We start from the raw sequence: 20,017 nt of genomic DNA, 5'->3' as shown, positions 1-20,017 counted from the left end.
TGCAGTGTGCACTTGCAGCCAGACTGACAGCATCCTGTGCTGCATCCCAAGAAGTGTGTCCAGCAGGCTGAGGGAGGGATTCTGCCCTTCTGCTCTGCTCTGGTGAGACCGAAGCTGGAGTACTGTGTCCAGTTCTGGATTCCCCAGTACAGGAAAGGCATAGGACCTGTTGATGCAGAGGGAGGCCACAAAATGGTCAGGGGAATGGAAGACCTTAGCTATGAAGAAAAGCTGAGAGTTGGGGTTGCTGAGCCTGGAGGATGCTCTGGGGAGTCCTTATTGTGGCCTTTCAGTACCTAAAGGGCGTCTGTAAGAAAGATGGGGACATAATTTTTAGCAGGGACTGTTGTGATAGGACAAGGGGTAGTGGTTTTGAAATTAACAGAGGATAGATTCAAACTAGATGGAGTAAGAGAATTCTTACTGACTACCTGCAGTAGATGGCAGTGAAATCAGTTCAGGATCTAGTCTGAGAGGTTCCTTTGTGAAGGAATAGACAGAGTGTGGAAATGCATAAAATAAGTACTACAGAGGTGGTGGTTAGTGGAAAATGTAGTTTGGTTGCAGAGGCGAATAGAGGGAAAACATCAATAAAGATTGATTTCTATCTTCAAACAAGGAGGGACTTTGTTTTATTGGAAAAATTAGAGAGGAAAAAAAAGAGAAAAACATTAGAACAGGGGTATAGTGAGCTCCTCTGACATATGAAAAACTGGAGACCTGTCTAGGAATTAAACATTGTGGCTGAGTGAACCAAAAGTAGCAGGAAAAAGAAAACCAGTTCCGTAATAAAACTCATAAAACTTGACACAAAATTAATGAGTCAGAGTCCTAAAACCATGAGTCATTTAAACACTGAGATTTTTCCAAGGATAAAGTTCTTTGTGGTTTTTTTTTTTTAATGTATTTTTCACTGTTAGGGAAATTGTAAGCAAACTCAACATGAGGTTGTTTCAGGTTTGGAAAGGATACTTTAAAATAGCTTCCGAACTCCCCAGCTGGCTACTGTGGCTTGAAGTCTGGAGATCACTTGCCACTTGCTCTCTGCCTGCCCTCCCCTTTGGGATGGACTTTCCACACCAGCTCTGTTATGCTCCTCTGTTACCCTCTGCATGTGCTCCTGCAGCTCTTCCTTCCTTTACACCTCATGCTTTCCTGTTGCCATCCCTCATTTTTCTTTCTCTTTTCAGAAAACTCCTGTACCCATTGTTCATTTGAGTTCTCTGTACATCCTTCTGCATATTTTTTTTATCACCTAATTTCTTTGTCCTCACTTTTCTTTCCATCTTTCCAACAGCCGTGGTGCCTGAGGGCTCCCCAGCTTGAGGATTTCTCATTGCTCATCCAAAATAGCTTTCAGCTTTGAGTCTAATTAAGTTGTTATTAATAAAAGAATGCAAACACACAGAACAACCCCCTCTCCCTCTCTTTTCCTTCCTTTCCCTGTCTCACTTCCTATTGACCTCCACCACACCACTTTCTGCTCTTTCTCACTTGTGATGAGAGAATAAAACCAGGTAATGGCTCTTCAAGCTGCTGTTCTCATTCTCAGGTCACCGGTGCTCCGAAACATTAGGCATAATTTCTTCCATCTTTTGTAGATGTAAGAAAAAGAGTCTCCATAACAAAATTACCAGTTTCAACGAAGTAAATACTAAGAGCTTAAATGTTTCACACCTGTTCAGGAGAAGAAAAGGCTCTGTAATTGTTTGGCAGTTTCTCATTGGATCCAGGTACTTGCCTACATAAAAAAAAAAACAAAACCAAACTAAAATGGAGGTAATTTTTCATGTGCCCATGATGTCTGTAAGCCAGTCCTAGGGCTGGGCTGGAAGCCAAGTTTGCTGCTCTGCTCCCTGTTCTCCCGGGCACTTCAGCTGATGTGCTTTGCACTCTCCTGGGGGCTCTGGCTGGTGCCAACCCTGGCTGCACCCCCCTGTCCCCTCTGCACTCCTAATGAAGGCACCAAACCAACATCTTAGGTACGTAGTAACCTCAGGTTCTTCCTGCACTGACACTTTTGTTTCCCACTGGAAGGGCATGTGGAATTCTTGTTTACTAGGGCAAGGATCTATGGGGGATCCAGGCATCAGCCTGTAGAATTTGCATGAGTGAGTTAGTCATGACAGATTCTTCTGCCCTCCTCTGTTTTGCATTGGGTATGTACAGGTCAGCTTAGGTTTTTTTATGTGACTTGAGTATTGCCCAAAGCCTGTACCTAGTGATTGATTTTCATTGCTCCTGCTTGTCTTTCTCACCACCAATGCAAAGAATTGCAATGCTTGAGACTCCTTGGCCTCTGATACTGTTGCTGTTATTTATTCATTCCCCTACGGAGGGTAAAAGAGACACCTTTAATTTTTAGGTATCACCTCTTTGCCAGAATGTTTTCTGTTTAAAAGTGTCACGGTGTATTTTGTACAAATTATGTATAGAAAACTTTTATTTTTCAGTTTCTTTTTACTTAAGATGTATATTGGACTGCTCCTGCACAGACTTTGTTTTTTCCGTTGTGAGAAATGTCCCAGTGGAATATGGCAGGTTAGAATTTATCTGTGAAAAAGAAGAAAAAGATGGTTTATGTGGCTGAAAAACAACAAAAAATGTTCAGAGAGGCTTTTCACTGTTTTAAAACTGACTGATTTTAAAGCTGATCACATGAAGCAGAGCACACTGGCACAGGTCAGGATGGGTGATGCAAACACTTGATCTTCTGAACCACTACTTCTAAGGAGCTATTTTCTCCAGAAGTGAAAATGGGTAATAAAAGCAAAGTCCTGGTGCTTAGCTGATGACTAAGAGTATCTAGAAAGTGTTTGCAGATTTCTTTCTGAAAAAGCCTGGAAGAGGGTATTTGTTAGATGCCTTCTGGAAAGGCTCCTCAGTGTAACCTCTGAGGAGGGTGAGCTGGGGAGCAGAGTGGGCCGGGGATTCTGAGACAGATAGAATGGAAAATGCACACAGTGAAAGACATCAAGGCTTCCAAGAAATAATCTAAAAAGATACTGGAAGTCTGAAGAGAAGTTATTCTGGAGGGGGATGGGTTTGAAGGGAACTTACGCTCTTGCTCTGAGCTTTCTGGGAGCTAGGATTATAATTCCCAAATCAGAAAAATCTCAGAAGGGAGCAAAAACTGTAATAATTCTATATAGCTTTACATACAGAGTAGGAAGCTGAGAGCATTCAGAAAAGAGGCAAGCATAAGAACACTTCAAATTATAATATGAAGGTCAATAAAAAATGAGGCTATCTAAATATTTTTTCTTCATATTGTGCTAATCCTACTTTCTTATTTGCATTGATTGAAATGGACATGCTTTAAATATTGGCATAGTTGAGCCTGGTTATGTTTTGCTACCTCCATTTTAATTTCTTGTTTAGCCTTTAATAAAATCCTCTTAACTGGGTAGAGCCAAGTATTTTTGAGGTTTTTTTAAATATATACAGTTCTTTTATTCATATATATATATACGTTTAATTTTTGTTCGTGCTTGTTGTGAAAATAGCTTAACTTTATGCCTAGGGTTGCTTATTATTTGTTCAGTACTAATACTCTGCTTAGTATAAACACAAATGTGGAGGTTATCACTTGCCAGAAGCATGGCAAACTTGGAAGGCAAACAGGAAATCACAGTATTTTTAATGACATTCTGCAAATTAGTAGTTTTGTGCATGCTGTGGGAGAGGTGGCAATTTCAGAGGAACTTGACTAAAAGGAAGAGATGTTTGAAGTTTGGTGGGAGTATGGGGTGGGAAGATAGGCAGGATATGTCTTGTGGGCAAAAAAAAGATGGGAAGTAAACGAGTTTATATAAAGGTTGCTGAGGCTGATACACTAATAGAACATAAACTGAGTAGGAACAGAGGAAAAAGCTCTATCAAATATTTACATTTTTGATGTTGGTGTTCAGGTATTGTGTAGTGTTAAGGTGACTGTGGTGATAGGACCAGGGTTGTGATGGACCTGAATTTCAAATTCTGTGCATCACTTGAGGAAAGGATAATTTGTGGAGTACCTTTGTCTCTTCTCAGCTGTTTATTTTTGTTAGTTGTTCCTCTCTTGATTTTTTTTTTTAGTTGCTACTGCTCTACCTTTAAAACAGTTTTAAAAACAAATCTTACTCTTTACACAAGTCATGACATGTACTACTATTTTTCTTTCTTAAGGTAGCATAGAGGTGAGTAACTGTTGTAGATGCCAAAGCCTTCAGAAATGTTTCTGAGAAGCATGATCTGAATTTTATCACCTCTAGACAGCAGTAACTGCAAGTAGGGGTGGTGGAGAGGGTTGCTTATTTTTGTGCCAAAGTCTGGCAGACTCTTTCTAGTCTCTGTAGGTAATTCTTTAACTTGTGTTTTTGTAGCCTGTAAATATTGATTTGCCTCCCCCTACTTTTTATGAGGTAGTGGTCTGGTTCAGCCAGACTTTTTTCATCTATTTTGCAAATTTTTAGAAATTCTTTAAGTGTTACTTTTCTGTCTGTAGACTTGAAACACTATTTGTGAAATTATCCGTTCAAATATTAATGAACTATTTAATTACAATATATATATAAAATAAACCATACCTCTAAAAGATCTTCTTATAAATGTGAAGGAGGAACAGTTTATAATACTGTTTACCAAGTTTCTTCTTTTTTTTAAAAAGTAGTGAGATATCTAATTTTTTAAATTTGTCAGAACTGGATCACCAAGTCCGAAGTTAGATTTTGGGAGGATTCCTGATTTTTCTTTAAGAACAGTGGTAAAAATAGTTGTGTGACTGGAAACATGAAACTGTTAAGTAGTGCCTTGTGAACTAAAGCTGTTGTAAGGAAATATCATGTATGGACTTAAAATTTAACCAGTGCAATCCTGAATATTATTTGGCAGTAGAAAGGGATTATCCTTATTCTCAGTACTAGAAGCACCGTGTCCTGATGGTTCAGTGGGATGCCATCAAAGAGGCTTCAAGTCAACTTTGCTGCCAAAGATGAAGAGTGTGTGAGAGAGACTTAGTTCACCCCTGAGTTTCATTCCCTGCATGGGAGATTTTGTTGAAATAACTACATTTAATTCTGCATACAATGCTGTAACCTTGTATCATGACAATCAAAGGATGGAAATATGGGCTCAAAAGCAAATTAATTATCCACTACTATTGAATGGCTCCTTGTGTGTAAACAGAAGGCATTTACCTCATATGCCATTGATGCATCATGTAGTAAATGTGGCAGTGTGGGCTTTTTGTCTTATCTCTCTCTCCATGCTGTGCCCATAAAAATGTTTCTCACTTGTAACACATGGGTAGAGCACAGCTGTGACATTTATCTGGAGATGAAGCCTTGTTGATTCCATAAAAAGTGAAGAGTTTTCATGAAGGTGGAGACAAAGAGGGATTTATTGTTCCTACAGTTCTGATGATGTGATATTTCATACAATCCCTTCCTTTTTGCTTGCAGGTGATGTGCCTTCAGGATTTCTTTGGCGATGATGACATTTTTATTGCATGTGGACCAGAAAAGTTCCGTTACCAGGATGATTTCTTGCTGGATGAAAGTGGTAAGAAGACATATTTTAAAAATTGTTTCAACCACCGTTGATTTATGTGTCATGCTAATTAAGCCAAAGCAACATCATCTAAATTGATTTTAAAAAGAGACTAAATATTTTTATTCTTTAAATTCCAAATGTTGACAATAGAAGGTAATTAAAAGCATCAATAAAGCTGCCAAGGAAAAAATATCTGCCTGTGCAGTACAAAACTTTACTTCAGCCTAAATTTCATATGCTATTAGAAACAGCAATGTGTTTAGGGGAACTGATCTTTTGCAAGGTCTTTCTTAGTGTTTTCTCTTTATCTTTGAATTTATTCTACTTCTTTATCCCAGTCTTTCAGCCTCACAGTTCTTAACAATGGGGTTTAGTTAAGACTTCAAAAGTAGTGTGATACAAGAAGATAGATGCAGTTCTCTATGAAGGTAAATATAACTGGCAAATGCAGAGAGTCATCACACAACATTCAAGGTGTTCTTTGTTTTTTCAGAGACTGCCTTATACAGCAATGTAATTGATGTGTGGATTACTCTAAGGAAAATAAATATTTGATTTGCAAATACCTTTATTGTTATAAAGAATATTTCTAATTTATGAAACACATTAGTAAGAAAAACCTTATAAGCTTTGTGCATTTGAAAAAAAGATAAACAAACAGCTGCCACTTACATTGATTTTAATTTTGTGTAGAGAAAGACCCAGTAAAAATTTTATTCCCTCTGCACTCTCTCTCTCAGTCCAGTGTATAGGTGTAATGGCTTGGCATCAGCACTGCACATCTTTTTTTTGAAATATTAAAGGTCTTGAGGAAAAACAGACTGAATGTATGGCCAGCAGGAGAGTTTCCTAGGTGGGAATGTGGCCTTTCATGAAAGGAGAGCCAGGTAGTTGACTACATAGTTTGGATTCCCTTCTGTCTCTTTATCTGGCAGCTGCCTGGTGTCTGCTCACAGTGAATCCTGTGACAGTTTTTCCAGAGCTGATTTATAGAGAAGTGATGGCAACAGATTTGTCTAAATCTCCTTTTGGAAGCATATAGCTCTTTTTTGGAAGTCATGTGTCAAAGTAGACACAGCCTGACTTTGCCTAGCGTTTGACATATCATTTTGAGTAAACAGTACCTTTCTCTGGAACATTTGTGCTTAAAGCCATATTATACTGAGTTGAAATAAAAAATAAGCTGAAACTCTAGGCTGAAAATACAACTTTAGCAATTTTTTGTTTTGCTTGCTTTTCTAGTAGATAAAGATCCAGTGAACATTGACTGTTTTGACCACAGGAGTGAAGAAAGAGCAGAAAATGAGACTCCAGACTATGTTTCTAATTCACTTGCCAAGTGTATATAACCTTTGCTCTCTATTTTTGGAAAAGTTTGGTATCAGAAAACTTGTTTAGGTTTTGTGCAGTTGGTAACTCATGTACCAACTGATACACATCTTGTCAGCCTTCTCTTGAGGCAGCAGTAAGATTTGGAGAGAGAAGAAAAAAGCAACCAAGCTTTTAGCTTGTTTTGTTTGGCAAATGAAGTTTGTGTGATCACACTGTGTGTCTGTGTGTTCCTCATACTTTACCTAAGAACTATCAGTAAGTGCTGTCCAACTGTGTAAGACTTGGGAAACCTGTCTGCTTCCTTGAAAAGCATCTTGAAGCAGCACTGTGCTAGTCTCTGTCACTGTATCCTTCCCAGTACTTCCCAGTTTCAGCCATGTAATGAGAGTAATACTGAAAGTGTTGCAGCTTAATGGGTAAAGAAAAGGAAAAAGTGGAAGTGAAAGAAAAGTACAGAAAATAAATACTTAATTTAGGGTTCTGGTCTTTGGGGAGTTACTTATCAGAGAGGAAGAACACCCTTGTTCTTTGCTCTGAGTTCAGAGCTGCTGGTACAAGAGGTGAGCAAAAGACAAAGTTTCTGGAATTTGAAAACCAGTCATCTGTACTGGGATTAGTTTTAGCTAACATTAGATATCAAGATAATAGATAACTGCAACTGAGCCAGTCCCAGCTCATTTCTTTCCCAGTAAATAAAACTTAGACTTATTGGCAAGGTAGAAGGTAAATGCTTGATTGACTCAGTTGAAGGTGGATGTTTACAGCAGTTCCTGTGGATTGTACTCTAAAAACGTCTGTATACTTTTGTAAAGAGACCATGTCTGATTTAGCTGTTCTTATCTAAGTTATATTTCTCTGGAACTGTTGAATGATGAGATTAATTCCACCTTATCAGGAAGGAAAAAGACTTATCAGTCTGCATTATTTCTAGTCACCTTTATCCTGCTCCCATGGCTTGCTCCTGACACAGGAACACCTGCTAAGAGCCATAGAGTCAGAAATTTAGAAAAAGCAGTCTAGAAGTCAGTAAATCAATCTCCCTAAGTGTGGGATTAACATTCCTAATTTCATTTCTGACATCCTTGTCTAACATGTCCCTTTAACACCTCTGATGAGGAAGAATCTGTCACCTCCTGAGATGTTCTGTGCCAGTGGTGAACTCTCAGTGTTTTTCATCTGTCTTATGCCAGATTCCCTTGCTATAAATGAAGCCCATTTCTACTTTTCTTATCTACTGTGAACATGGGAAACAGATGATTCCTTTTTCTTTGAAAAAAATCTGTGGACTGCTACGACCCTCATCAATTTTATCTTCTTTCGGCTGAACAATTAGTTCAGCCTTTCTTTGTTTTGACTTTGAGGTCAAACCTGTCCTTGAAGGAGAGAGTGTTTTCTTTCTTTGTATCATCTCCCTTCTCTGTTTTATGTCTTTCAGGAAGAGGCATTGCATATGCCCTTGGCAATCAGTTAAAAAAAGTCAGCTAATTAGGGATCCATCAAGGAGAAAAGCAAGCAGTCAGCACTATACATTACAACTGCTCTCTTCCTTGATGTACAGATGGTTTTCATATTAAACACACTGTTTATCACATGAAATACAGAATCATTAGGCACTATCCCCATCTTAATTCCTAAGAATCATCTCTATATCTGACCTAATTGTAAGATACAATAGCAATACACACTTCCATTAAGAGAACTGCAGATGAGACAGGCAGATGCATGGTACTGACCATGAAAGTAAGAAGTAAATATTTTTTGTTTGTCAAGCATCAGTGGTTATGGTATTCTTATAGAAAGTTTTTGTGGGAAATGTAAGTACAAAAACGTTAGGTTAATGAAGCACATGCTCCATCAGCCAGCTTGTAAGAGGAAAGATTCCTCAGCGTGGAATATGGCAATGGCTGCCTCAGGCTTTGTCAGCTTGCCATTCTGGAAACTCTCCCAGAAATCCCAGGTTTTCTTTGATTGGTGTTGGTTCAGTTTTTGAAGAAGAGAAGTCAGAGGACAGCCCTCATCTACTTAGATTAGGCTTTGAGGGCCCCTCTCACAAAAATATTTACAATAAGCTATTATTTAGGCATCTAAATAGTGTTTGGCAATGTAAATAACTCATGGGTTTGGCCCTAAATGAGAACGTCTTCTTGGTTTGTACAGATATTTCATTCTTAGCACTGAGAGTTTTTGAGGCTGGCAATATCAGACTTAAATATTTTTTAAATTAAATTAATTTTTATATTAAGTTAATGTTGGCTGAGTGCTTTGGAAATGTAAGAGTTGCACAGTCCTAAGTATGACAACTTTCATCATATGCTGAAACGCATCACACACAAAAAGACTGCAATCTCCTCTGCCCAAAGCCAGGGTCTGCCTCCAAGAAGAGTGTAACCAACAGAGAATGTCTGGATGTGCAAACAACTGCAGAGCGCTCGTCAAAAGCGCAGAATGCAGTGATGGAAACAATGATGACTCTCTTCTAGTGGAAAATTAAGACTGGAATCTTTGAAACCTAATTTCACTTTGACTTTGCTGGCCTGTCTTAGTCCTCAGCTCAGCATCTCTGTGCCAGCAGTGTTATGGCTTCATCTTGCCAGCAGCAGACAAGTTGCCAGGAAAATCTGAGTCCCGCGGTGTCCGCACACGTGCGTGTGTGGCTGGAGCCGTGCGCACGCATCTGATCAGTAACTGTGGTTAAGGTCAGGAGTATCATGTTTATTCCTGCTAATAACTGTCAGGTTTCTGTAACCTCAATTACTCTGTCCTTCCTAAAAGAAGGAGGAAGGGGAAATCAGTTATAGTCCTCATCTACCCTGATTTATAGGACAGGGACTGATGTGTTAAGCAGCTTTTGGCTGGAGTTAGGAGCGGGGAGCATGCTGGCTGACTTACTTTGCCCTCATCAAAAACTCGTGCTTTGGCAATTGGAAAGTAATGGTGGGTTCTGGGGACTTTGAGATATAGCTCTGCTTTCAACAGAGGCATAAATATAAAGTGTTCCAGTGCAGTGTGATATTTTCAAATGTCAACAACTGCTGGTCCTTGGAGACAGATATTCTGTGTATGAGGCAGAAACAAATGAAGGCAGGAGGGGACCAGTCCTCTGACTGTGTGTACCATTTAGTCTAATGGTTCAGAAAGGGCAGAAGGAAAGAAGCTGTTTTTCCTGTGGTTTTACATCCAGTGCCTCCTTTATTTTCCAACTCCAAAACCTTGAGTTTCATCTCCACCCTTTTCATAGTGCCTTAGAGACTTGCACAGCACCCCCAGCTCTCTCCCTTTTGGCATGCCATCTCTTCTCCTTGTTTCCTTTCTCACAGGAGGACGTTAGTCGGGTCTTGCTTTTATCCAGCAGTGTGACAGTTTCACAATTTTGCCCAAACCAGTGAGAATATCCCCTCAGTGAGACCCCCTGTATACAACCTGACTGAAGTCCCTCCCTCCCTCAACCTACACATGAGCTCTGCGCTGGTGGCGTGGAAGTGCTTGGCCCTGTAGTAGCCTGTGCGTGACCTGCTTGTTTCTCTTGTGTTAAACTCTTGAAAGGTGAATGCTGCCCTGGAGTTAAATCCTAAGAACAGGCTATTAGCATGATCATCAAGTGCCTCTTAGTAAAATATCATGTGTTATTCATTAAATAAAACCTCTAGTAACGCTTGAGTGGAATGAGCTGTTCACATGAAAAATGCATTCTCAGAACAGGTTTCCCTCTTCTTAGGGTTTCTCTTAATACTTGGCTTTTAAAAAAATTTTTTTAGATATGTTCTTGATTACATAAGCCCATTTCTTTATCTGTTGTCTGCAAGCTATTTTCTTTGAATAGTCTTTTACTTTGTATCACAGGTCTACTTACCTGAGATGTGGCTTCTCACCTTTCTGCCAAAGCATCTACAGCAGCAAAAGTTTGGTCTATTACATAATAAATCTTTGCTCCTCCTGGCTATCAGATTTGTAGACATTAGAGCTTTCAAGAAGATTACATATGTACTCTCCAGTCCAGATTTTCACTTGAGACCCTCTCCTTTCCCTTTCTCCATCTCCTCACCATGCTCACCTATGTATTTGCATATGACTTATGCAAATATATGCATAATGACTTTCCATCATTGTTGCTATGAAGAAGTTGACTGTACAGATAGTCAGGAAAAATCGTGATCACTTGAAACTTATAAAACAGTCTCTCATTGAAACCCACCAAACAGCAAGGCTGCAGATGATGCTAATTCACTCTGTTCATTGAACCAAATGTTCTTCAGTATGTTTTCTGCAGTATTTGCTTTCTCTGGTGTCTGTTAAAAATAGCATGAATGAAACGCTGTCCAATAAATTAGAACTGGTGGAAATTCCCACTTCATTTGCATTAGGAGTTTTGAGTTTGCATATTCCTTCAACATTTTTCCATGAAAAAGTTGATTTTGGATACAAAAATGCATAAAACATTCGGTCCAGAACTATCAGGCGTTTCTCAATAATATGTGCATTGTTTTGTTAATTTATAATCTAAAACTTCAACTTTCTCTAAATATAAGAAAAATTGTTACTCTTATATAAATTGTTATCAGTATTACTACCTTTATGTACTGGAGGTTTTACTCATAACAGCTGGTGTTCATATATAGTTAGTAACAGAGAAGACAGAATGTGTTTATTTGCTTTGTATAGCTTGATATTTTTAATCCATTATTTTTGTGTTGTAATTTCTTGAACCGAATCTTGCCAGGGTAATGTTTAGATTAATCAGATTGGTTCAGGAGAAGATGTTTTATTTTTATTTTTTTTAATTTTAAGCTCGTTTCCCAAGCTATGAACGTATCAGTTACATATCTAAATGCAACAACTGCAATTCCAATGCTTATGACCAGTTCTATAAACAAACTTCTTGTTCTGGGAATTTAACACAGAAATTTGGTAGACATAACAGGGTAGATCTTGGTACTTAAATTCTTAATTTGACTCTCTCTTTTTTTCATGGAAGTTGCTGTACTTTACAGCCTTGAAGTCTAGTCTACAGTTTGCATAAGGCTACATTCTAGACCATTGGTTGACTTTTGAGATCATATATTAAGTCTGTATTCTCAGAAGGTTATAGCTTCCAAAATATCAGATTCCTTTGAGTGATTTTATATTTTACTTTTCCAGTTTCAGGGATGGTGGAAGCAGGAGATAGTAGCTGTGTATTATAACCCACTCCACCGAGTCTGTTAAGGAGTTTGGTAACAAGCATAGAGGAGTTTAACACCACAGATGTTTAGAAGTCACCTCTCCCATATGTTTATCTTTGTACTTTTCTTCAGCTTGTTAATTAGCTTGGTGAAATGGAGTGTGTAGTGTGGTGATCTTGGCAAGTATATTTCTATTTTCACAGTTTATAATGCTAGAAACTATTAGAATCTGATGCATTTCTGAAAAATGCACCCTGTATTCCTAGTTCAAGAGATCCTTTGGTTAACAACATAGTCCTATTTGATCCAGCTATTGTGAGGTTGTATGAGACAGCACTGAGATGAGCAGTTCTTGTGGCATCACTGCTGCATTATTTGCTTTTTAAAAACCTGGACAAACTGCCCTGGAGACCTGCCTGTTAATTTGATTTTATGGTTGTATCAGAGAGATTTTGTATTGAGATCAGACTCTACTCATTGTCAAAAACTTGGACTGAGTTGTTAAATTGACCATTGTAGTTTTCTGCTTCTGACAGTAGATACAGGCCCCATATCTGAAGTTTTGTCAAGTCTTGAGGAAGTGTCTGAACACTTAATGCCAGAGCTATGAACAGATTCTCTTATCCTGGCAAAATATTATGAAAAGAGAATAATTATTCAAAATCCAGAGTTCTTAAGCTTTTAGGAAGCAGAAACCTTCTGAAGGCAAATGAGGAAAATGTATTCATCCTTAATATTCATTAAAGGCCTTTAAAAAAATCATATCAAAAGCAAGCTGCAGTACAGCAGCTGAGATACTCAAAAACAACCTGGATAATGTTTCAAAGTGGTAAAATCAGAAACTGAGTGCATCCATGGTAGACACTCATACATATTTAGTGAGATGTCGTGTATAGAGACACAAATATATCAAGTATAAAAGGTTTTATTCTGCAAGTACAGCCACTTGAAGGCCTCTGTACAATGGCTGTGTTGGTCTGTGCTGCAAAACTGATCATTCACCAGATGTCCTGCAATAGTGGTTCAGTGCTGTTATTTTCAAAATACAACCCACAGAAATTCCCCACTGAAAAACTTGAAAGTTTTACCTGGCAGTTCAGGTTGCTTCTGTGAACAGGCACCTTCCAATAAACTTTTTTCATAGCACAGTTCTCTGCAGGAGGACAAGGTGCTAATAATATGCATAAAGTAATCTAAGGCTGAGTAATCATTAGGAAGTCTCCTGTTACCATGGAGCTGAACAGCCGTAGGTGGTAGGTCATGGAGTTCTGATTTAGATTCTTTTATACTTCATTCAGGGCATTTAAAAAATTTTGTTCTAGAGGAATTGTAAGATGTGGGTTGTTGGGTTTTTTTTGGTTTTGAAAGAAAATCTGTTAGGGACTTAATATTTATTGAAGCAAGAGAGCACGTAACCTGATAACTGCTTCTTTTATCTGAAGGACCTGGGTCTTAGAATTGTTAAACTTGTGTGGCAAAAATGGGAAGACAACTTACAGTCTGAGGCAGCTTCTGATGAAGACACTTTGTTTAGGAAGAAAAAAAAATCCTACAGGATAACACGTTTGATGAAGCTTTGTAAAAAATATTTCTGTCTTCAACTTTACATGCTCTTTTTGTTTTGCAAACGTGTTATTGTCTACAGCGTAGGTGTTTGAAGGCAGTAGAACAGACCAGTTTTTGCACACCAATTGCTGTGCTGCAGGGCTGGGAAGTAGTTTACATTGTGGAACCATGGGAAATACACACCAGGAAGCCTAACTTTGTGTCCTGATTTTGGCTGGGATAATTTTCTTTCTAGTAGCTGGTGTAATAAAGTATTTTGGCTATAGGATCAGAATGATGTTTAGTCATTGTGCAGTGGTGCTTGTGCTAAATCAAGGACTTTTCAGCTTCTCATATATTAGCCTGCCAGCAAGGAGGCTGGGAATGCACAGGAAGCTGGGAGGGGACACTGCCAAGACAGCTGACCACAACTGGCCAAAGGGGTATCCCGTATCATATGATGTCTTGCTGAATATCATAAAATTATAGAATGGTTTGGGTTGGAAGGGACCTTAAAGATCATCTGGTTCCAACCCCCCTGCATGGGCAGGGACACCTCCCACTAGGCCAGGATGCTCAAGGCTCCATCCAACCTGGCCTTGAAAATATGGTGAGCAATAGAACTGGGAGGAGGTGGCCAGGAGCTGATGGCAGCTGTCTGGGGGCTGGTTGGTCAGTGGCTGGTGAGCAATTGCATTGTGCATCACTTGTTTTGAATATTCTTTTAGAATTATTATTATTTTCCCTTCCTTTTCTGTCCTCTTAAACTGTCATCTCAACCCACGAGTTTTACCTTTTTTTTTTTTTTATCCCAGTCCTTTTTTTTTTTTTTATCCCTAGTCCATCTGACAGAGGAGAGTGAGCAAATGTTTAGCTGCCTGCTGGGTTAAACCACAACACTTTGGGATCAAATAAATTGTTTGAAACTAGAATTAGAAATAGAATTCTTAAATTCATATGTAAGCATTTAATAGTAAGGGCAAACCTACATAAATAAAACAGGACTGTTTTGTTTTTTTTTTTAAATCACTATGGGGAGAAGCCATTCTCCTGAGGTTCTGCTGCAAGTCTGCTGGGATCACAGCTCAGACTGGATGCAGACAGACAGCTGTGTAGTTTTTACCTTTGAGAGAAACACTAACATATGAGAAGCTCTAGAATTCCTAGAGGCATATTAAAGACAAAATGCTGGTAATGCTAGCTGGGAACTTCTATTTGATTTAGATTTAGTGCTTTTTATAATAGAATTACAAAAATGCTTTCTTAGAAAGAACATTGGATGTTATAATCATATGTTGATTTCATTTATGTTGAATTGGAAATTAAAGAAAACCAAACCAGTCCAACAATTAAGGCTTTAGTATATTAAGGGAGAACATTTTGAGACACCAAGAGAATTAATCAGCGAAGTCCATTGGTCTTAAGAGTCTGGGAATTTGAACAATTTGGAATTTCAACCAAAAAGCAAACTAAACTTAGGTTTGCATCTGTCTAAAATATATTGGTGAGGATCCAAACTCAAAACTCAACTGTCAGAAAATGGAAAGCCTAAAAGGATTTGGTCAGTAAAGAAGTCTATACCAAAACCTAGACATGAAAACATTCACATAGACACATTTACCAAAATATCCTGATTTTAATCTTGCAAAAGAAATAAAATTAGATAAAGGTTTTAGCTGGATCATGAGATTAAAAAAAACAACCAAACCACCAGGAGCTGAATGTGTAGGAATGACAGATCTACTATTTCAATATTTTGTCCTCTGTTTTCAGAAAAAAATTACTTATATAATGGGATAAGAGCATCTTGTCTATTCAGAATCTTCAGAGTAATGAAAATTACTGTTCCAAAGAAGAATGCAGAAGTCAACTTAGTTGCAAAATGCATCATGTTGCGTAAGACCTGTCACTATTGAGGAAAAAATAAATCTGTATATACTATAAAGATAGTAGGAGAATTTAATACTGTGAACCACCTGTACAGCAAAAGATACATTAGTAAAGTTTGTCTGTCATTTCTTTATTGATCTGATTTCCCATACTTAATAAAAATATGTCGAGTATTGAGATAGGACATCAGCCTTATGAACAAACTCATCTATAAACTTCAAAACATTCCTCTGGAAAATGCTTGAAGTAGGCAGTGATATACAGAATGAAAGATGGTTTCATGGGCTATTTCCAGCCTAACATGCATTTTCAATCTGCAATTATTTAAACTTTCTCAGAAGAAGAAAGAAAGTCATTGGGATTTTACACACCTCAGTAAGTGTTGTGGTGTTAGCAGATGTTTTTAGTAAAGCCACATTTTCCAGATATCCTGCTGTTCGCCTATTGCCAGGATGACTCAACTTGTTTACTTTAGTTTTATCTAAATAATTATAACAAAATTTAATTGCCTGAACCAGATAGCATTCAAGGAGAACCCATTAATATTAGAGGCAAAAACTGCCTAGGGATTTTTAAATTAGAGGCAGTGCTGCAGCCCTTGATATTTTTTAACTAAGGAAGCCAATTTCTGGGTTTTCTGTTGATAGATAAAGCAATGTTGCACTAAGTCCACTGCAGCTGAGGGCAGCTGTACCACCATGGAGGTAGGAGAGGCAAAACTGTGGGTGGGCTGGCAATTGTGGGTGCCTGGAGGGGGCAGATGGATTTTGTTGCCCACGGAGCAGCCCAGTTCAGTGTGCGAGGCACCTGTGTCCAGGTGTGAGGGTTGGTTTCATGTTGGGGCATAAAGGGGTTTTGCATTTTGCTTCTCCTTGGTGTGGCCAAGTGCCGGGTCCTGCGCTTTGGCCACAACAACCCCATGCAGCGCTACAGGCTGGGCACAGAGTGGCTGGAGAGCAGCCAGGCAGAAAGGGACCTGGGAGTCTGGATTGACAGGAAGCTGAACATGAGCCAGCAGTGTGCCCAGGTAGCCAAGAAGGCCAATGGCATCCTGGCCGGTATCAGGAACAGCGTGGCCAGCAGGTCCAGGGAAGGGATTCTGCCCCTGTACTCAGCCCTGGTGAGGCCACACCTCGAGTCCTGTGTCCAGTTCTGGGCCCCTCAGTTCAGGAAGGATATCGAGGTCCTGGAGCAGGTCCAAAGGAGGGCAACCAGGCTGGTGAAGGGACTCGAGCACAGATCCTATGAGGAGAGGCTGAGGGAGCTGGGGCTCTTCAGCCTGGAGAAGAGGAGGCTCAGAGGAGACCTCATCACTCTCTACAACTCCCTGAAAGGAGGGGGTAGCCAGGTGGGGGTTGGTCTCTTTTCCCAGGCAACTCTCAGCAAGACAAGAGGGCACGGTCTCAAGTTGTGCCAGGGGAGGTTTAGGTTGGACATTAGAAAGAATTTCTTTACTGAGAGGGTGATCAAGCATTGGAATGGGCTGCCCAGGGAAGTGGTGGATTTTCCATCCCTGGAGAGATTTAAAAAGAGACTGGATGTGGCACTCAGTGCCATGGTCTGGTAACTGCAGTGGTAGTGGATCAAGGGTTGGACTTGATGATCTCTGAGGTCCCTTCCAACCCAGCCAATTCTATGATTCTATGATTCTGTGATTAGTAAGAGTGAAGTATTTGATTGTTTTCTGCCTGAGAATTTTGCCTGTAAAAATACATTGTTGAGGAGCCCTCTATTTTAAGTGTCTGAATCTCCAGTTTTGCCTTTTTTTTTTTTTTCCTTTATGCATTTGTAGGCTCCTTAGGCTTGGGTTGATTTGCTATTTCTCTTATGCTGCACCTTAATGTTTTCTCTTGGGTGTATGAAAATTTGATGAAAACATTCAAAATCTTTATTTTCTGAGACTGGAGGGATTCTTTTCGTTAAGGATGCTTCAAGTAATGTTGTTATTTTAAATAGCCATTAGGATACCAAATGTTCTTTAGACAACATAATTTTATTGTTTTCTTTTTTAAAAAAATGCTGCCAAATAACTTTCAATACTCTTGTTGCAGGCAGATTTGAGGCACTAAATAGAAAAAAAATTAGTCTGTAATATTCTTAATTCCTTGAGGTATGTTTTTATTTGCTGCAGGAGCCACTCTGTGCCTATAACTTTCTTTAAAACCAAACTTACTGCAGTGGACACTTACATAACAGGTAGTATTTAAATGGAACAAAAATAAGGTTGCTATAACTCTTTCTGGCTTTTTTTCAACAATGTTTTGAAAGTTTCATCTCCTTTTCCTACCATTACAAGCAATCTACACCTACTTGCATGTTCCTGCCAACCAAAACCAAATTCAGAGCAGTTGCACAAGTCTGCATTGGGAACAATTGCTCTCTTTAGGGAAGTGGATGAGTGGTGATTTGGACTAGATTTTGATACAGCTTTTACATAGTGAAGACAGAGGAACAATGTGAAAAGAACCTACTGCTTTTTTGCCCCCATACTTTAAATGTATGGATAGATGGTGTTTGGGAAGGGACAAGGTGGGAAGAAAGCCTGCAAGGAATGCAAAGTAAACATGCCAGTGGTTTCATAGTAAGTACTGAAGTTACATAACAAGGCAGCACAGAATAGCAAACACTTTTGAGAGTAATCCAAGGTACCAAATAATCTTGACATAGACAAGTCTATAATTAGTCTAAAACCCTACACCCTGATTGAGCTATACTGGGTACCAAAACCAATGATTTCCTGCTAGGCAAAAATAGTCTGCTTCTTACTGGCATTCATCCACGTTTTCCGCCTCCAAAACAAGTGTTCTGATACTTTGAATGCAGGAGTCATGAAACTGAGGAGGTAGGAAGCAAAAAGAAGTGTGTTTCTATAGTCTAGTAAGTAAGGACATAGATCAGGGAGGAAAAGCACTTCCATTCATTTCCTTTGTTCCTAAGATACTTTGCAGTGTCTGTATCCACCATCATTTATAAGCAAAAATACACAGGCATTAAACCTTGTTATCTGTTTAAGTCAGTGTTCTAATTGCCAGGTAACAGGACAAGGCATCATTGAGGGTGCTCTTGCTCTCTCACTCTGTCCACACTGACTGGCACAGCCATGCCTCACGTCACTTTGTCACCCAGGAGAACTCCAGTCTTAGAAATCAGTCTTGGATCTGTGAATCCACTTCAAGGAGGAAGGACCCTTAACATTTGGAAATGATGATCTGGCATGAGGAGCCTTCATGTTTTCTCAATTCACATCCAGCAGTATGCATAGCTCTTTCATCACACCAGTATTTTCAATTCTGTATTTGTAGTTACCTTTGCTCTTATATCTTAATCTTCTTTTCATTAAGAACTTTAACCTAGTCATTTCACCTAGTTATTATGTTAAGTAAACAGTCATCTTCAGTTGGTACAATGCCTGGTTTCCATGTGATATCATCTAAGCCACAAGTGGAATATAGGATTACTTCTACAACTGATTAAAGAATTTCCTTCATGCTATGTAAAATACATCTTTTTCATTTATATTCTTAAAATTGTTTCTAGAGTGTCATGACCTACCTCTGTATTTCTTGTTTCTCTGTGTCAGACTGCTTTGCTAGCAGTCCTTTTGAGAGCCTGTATCTATTTTTAAAGTAATTTCAATCGTAAAAAAACCTAGAAAGATTAGAAAGCTGTGATTTGTAAATGATTTAAGAATAACCATGTTTCACATCCCATAATCACTTCTTGTCCAACAAAAATGTCACAACGGTACTTATCTAACTTCCCACAACTCACTGGGACATTAACATTGCAAAGAAGGAATTCCCTATTAGCTAGAGTTGTACAGATAGTCCAAAAATCTGTTCCCGAGAGCTTGAAGAAACTTCTGCTCAAGAATGGAGAAAATAAAGACACTAAACCTAATACAAATATTGTGCTGATATTCCTCTTCTAACTTATGGTATTTAAATATATACCTTAGTTTTCATCTTCCCATTTATGCCTAGAGTTTCCAGAGTCCAAGTCAGGTTGAAAGATGTAGTTTGCATTTACATTTCAGAACTTTTGGGGCACTGGACTTACTAAAAGCCATACAATTCTTGCTGCATTGCACTTGTGTTTGGTAAGTGGTTGGAAGAGTGAAGTAGCTTTGGAAGGAACAAGGTCTTTGTCAGTTAATGGCAGGGTCAAGAATTTCGTAAACTGATTGAAGAGTTGATGTATCAGCAGACTTTTTAGACAGGAACCATGGCTATCCAAAAACTCTTATGCTGAGACTCATCAGTTAGTGTGTCACTGACTCCAAAACTGTGCTTAAAAGGTTTCAGTCATCTCAAGTTCCCCAAGGATTTGTGGAAAACATGTTTGGTTTTTTTTTGTCATCTTCATCCTTTTCCTGAGTCCTCTGTTAAGCATAGCCTTTTCAACCCCAGAGATTGGTTCTAGTTGAGGCTGAAGTGGTTAACTCCCATTGTGGGAGTGATGCTATAGTTTTCTAGCTAAAATCAGAGGTTCCTCAGTGCTATGTATCTCTGTCTTATCTTAGAGATTAATTCAATGAACAGCTTCATTATGAGATTTTG

General features: G+C 38.9%; 1 protein-coding gene across 4 annotated transcripts in view; it reads left to right on the top strand.

The window, feature by feature from the left end:
- Positions 1-20,017, top strand: part of DCLK1 (doublecortin like kinase 1) — a 237,456-nt gene that overhangs the window by 120,156 nt on the left and 97,283 nt on the right. For all 4 annotated transcript variants that reach the window (XM_071737573.1, XM_071737564.1, XM_071737595.1 and 1 more), the window contains exon 4: positions 5,442-5,541. In XM_071737573.1, coding sequence (XP_071593674.1) covers positions 5,442-5,541 — 100 coding nt within the window. The remainder of the gene's footprint in view (positions 1-5,441; positions 5,542-20,017) is intronic.

This window comes from Heliangelus exortis, chromosome 1 (genome assembly GCF_036169615.1).
Source record: "Heliangelus exortis chromosome 1, bHelExo1.hap1, whole genome shotgun sequence".
Lineage (NCBI taxonomy): Eukaryota > Metazoa > Chordata > Aves > Apodiformes > Trochilidae > Heliangelus > Heliangelus exortis.
The sequence above is the reverse complement of the archived record's forward strand: the minus strand, read 5'-3'. Positions and strand labels throughout refer to the sequence as shown.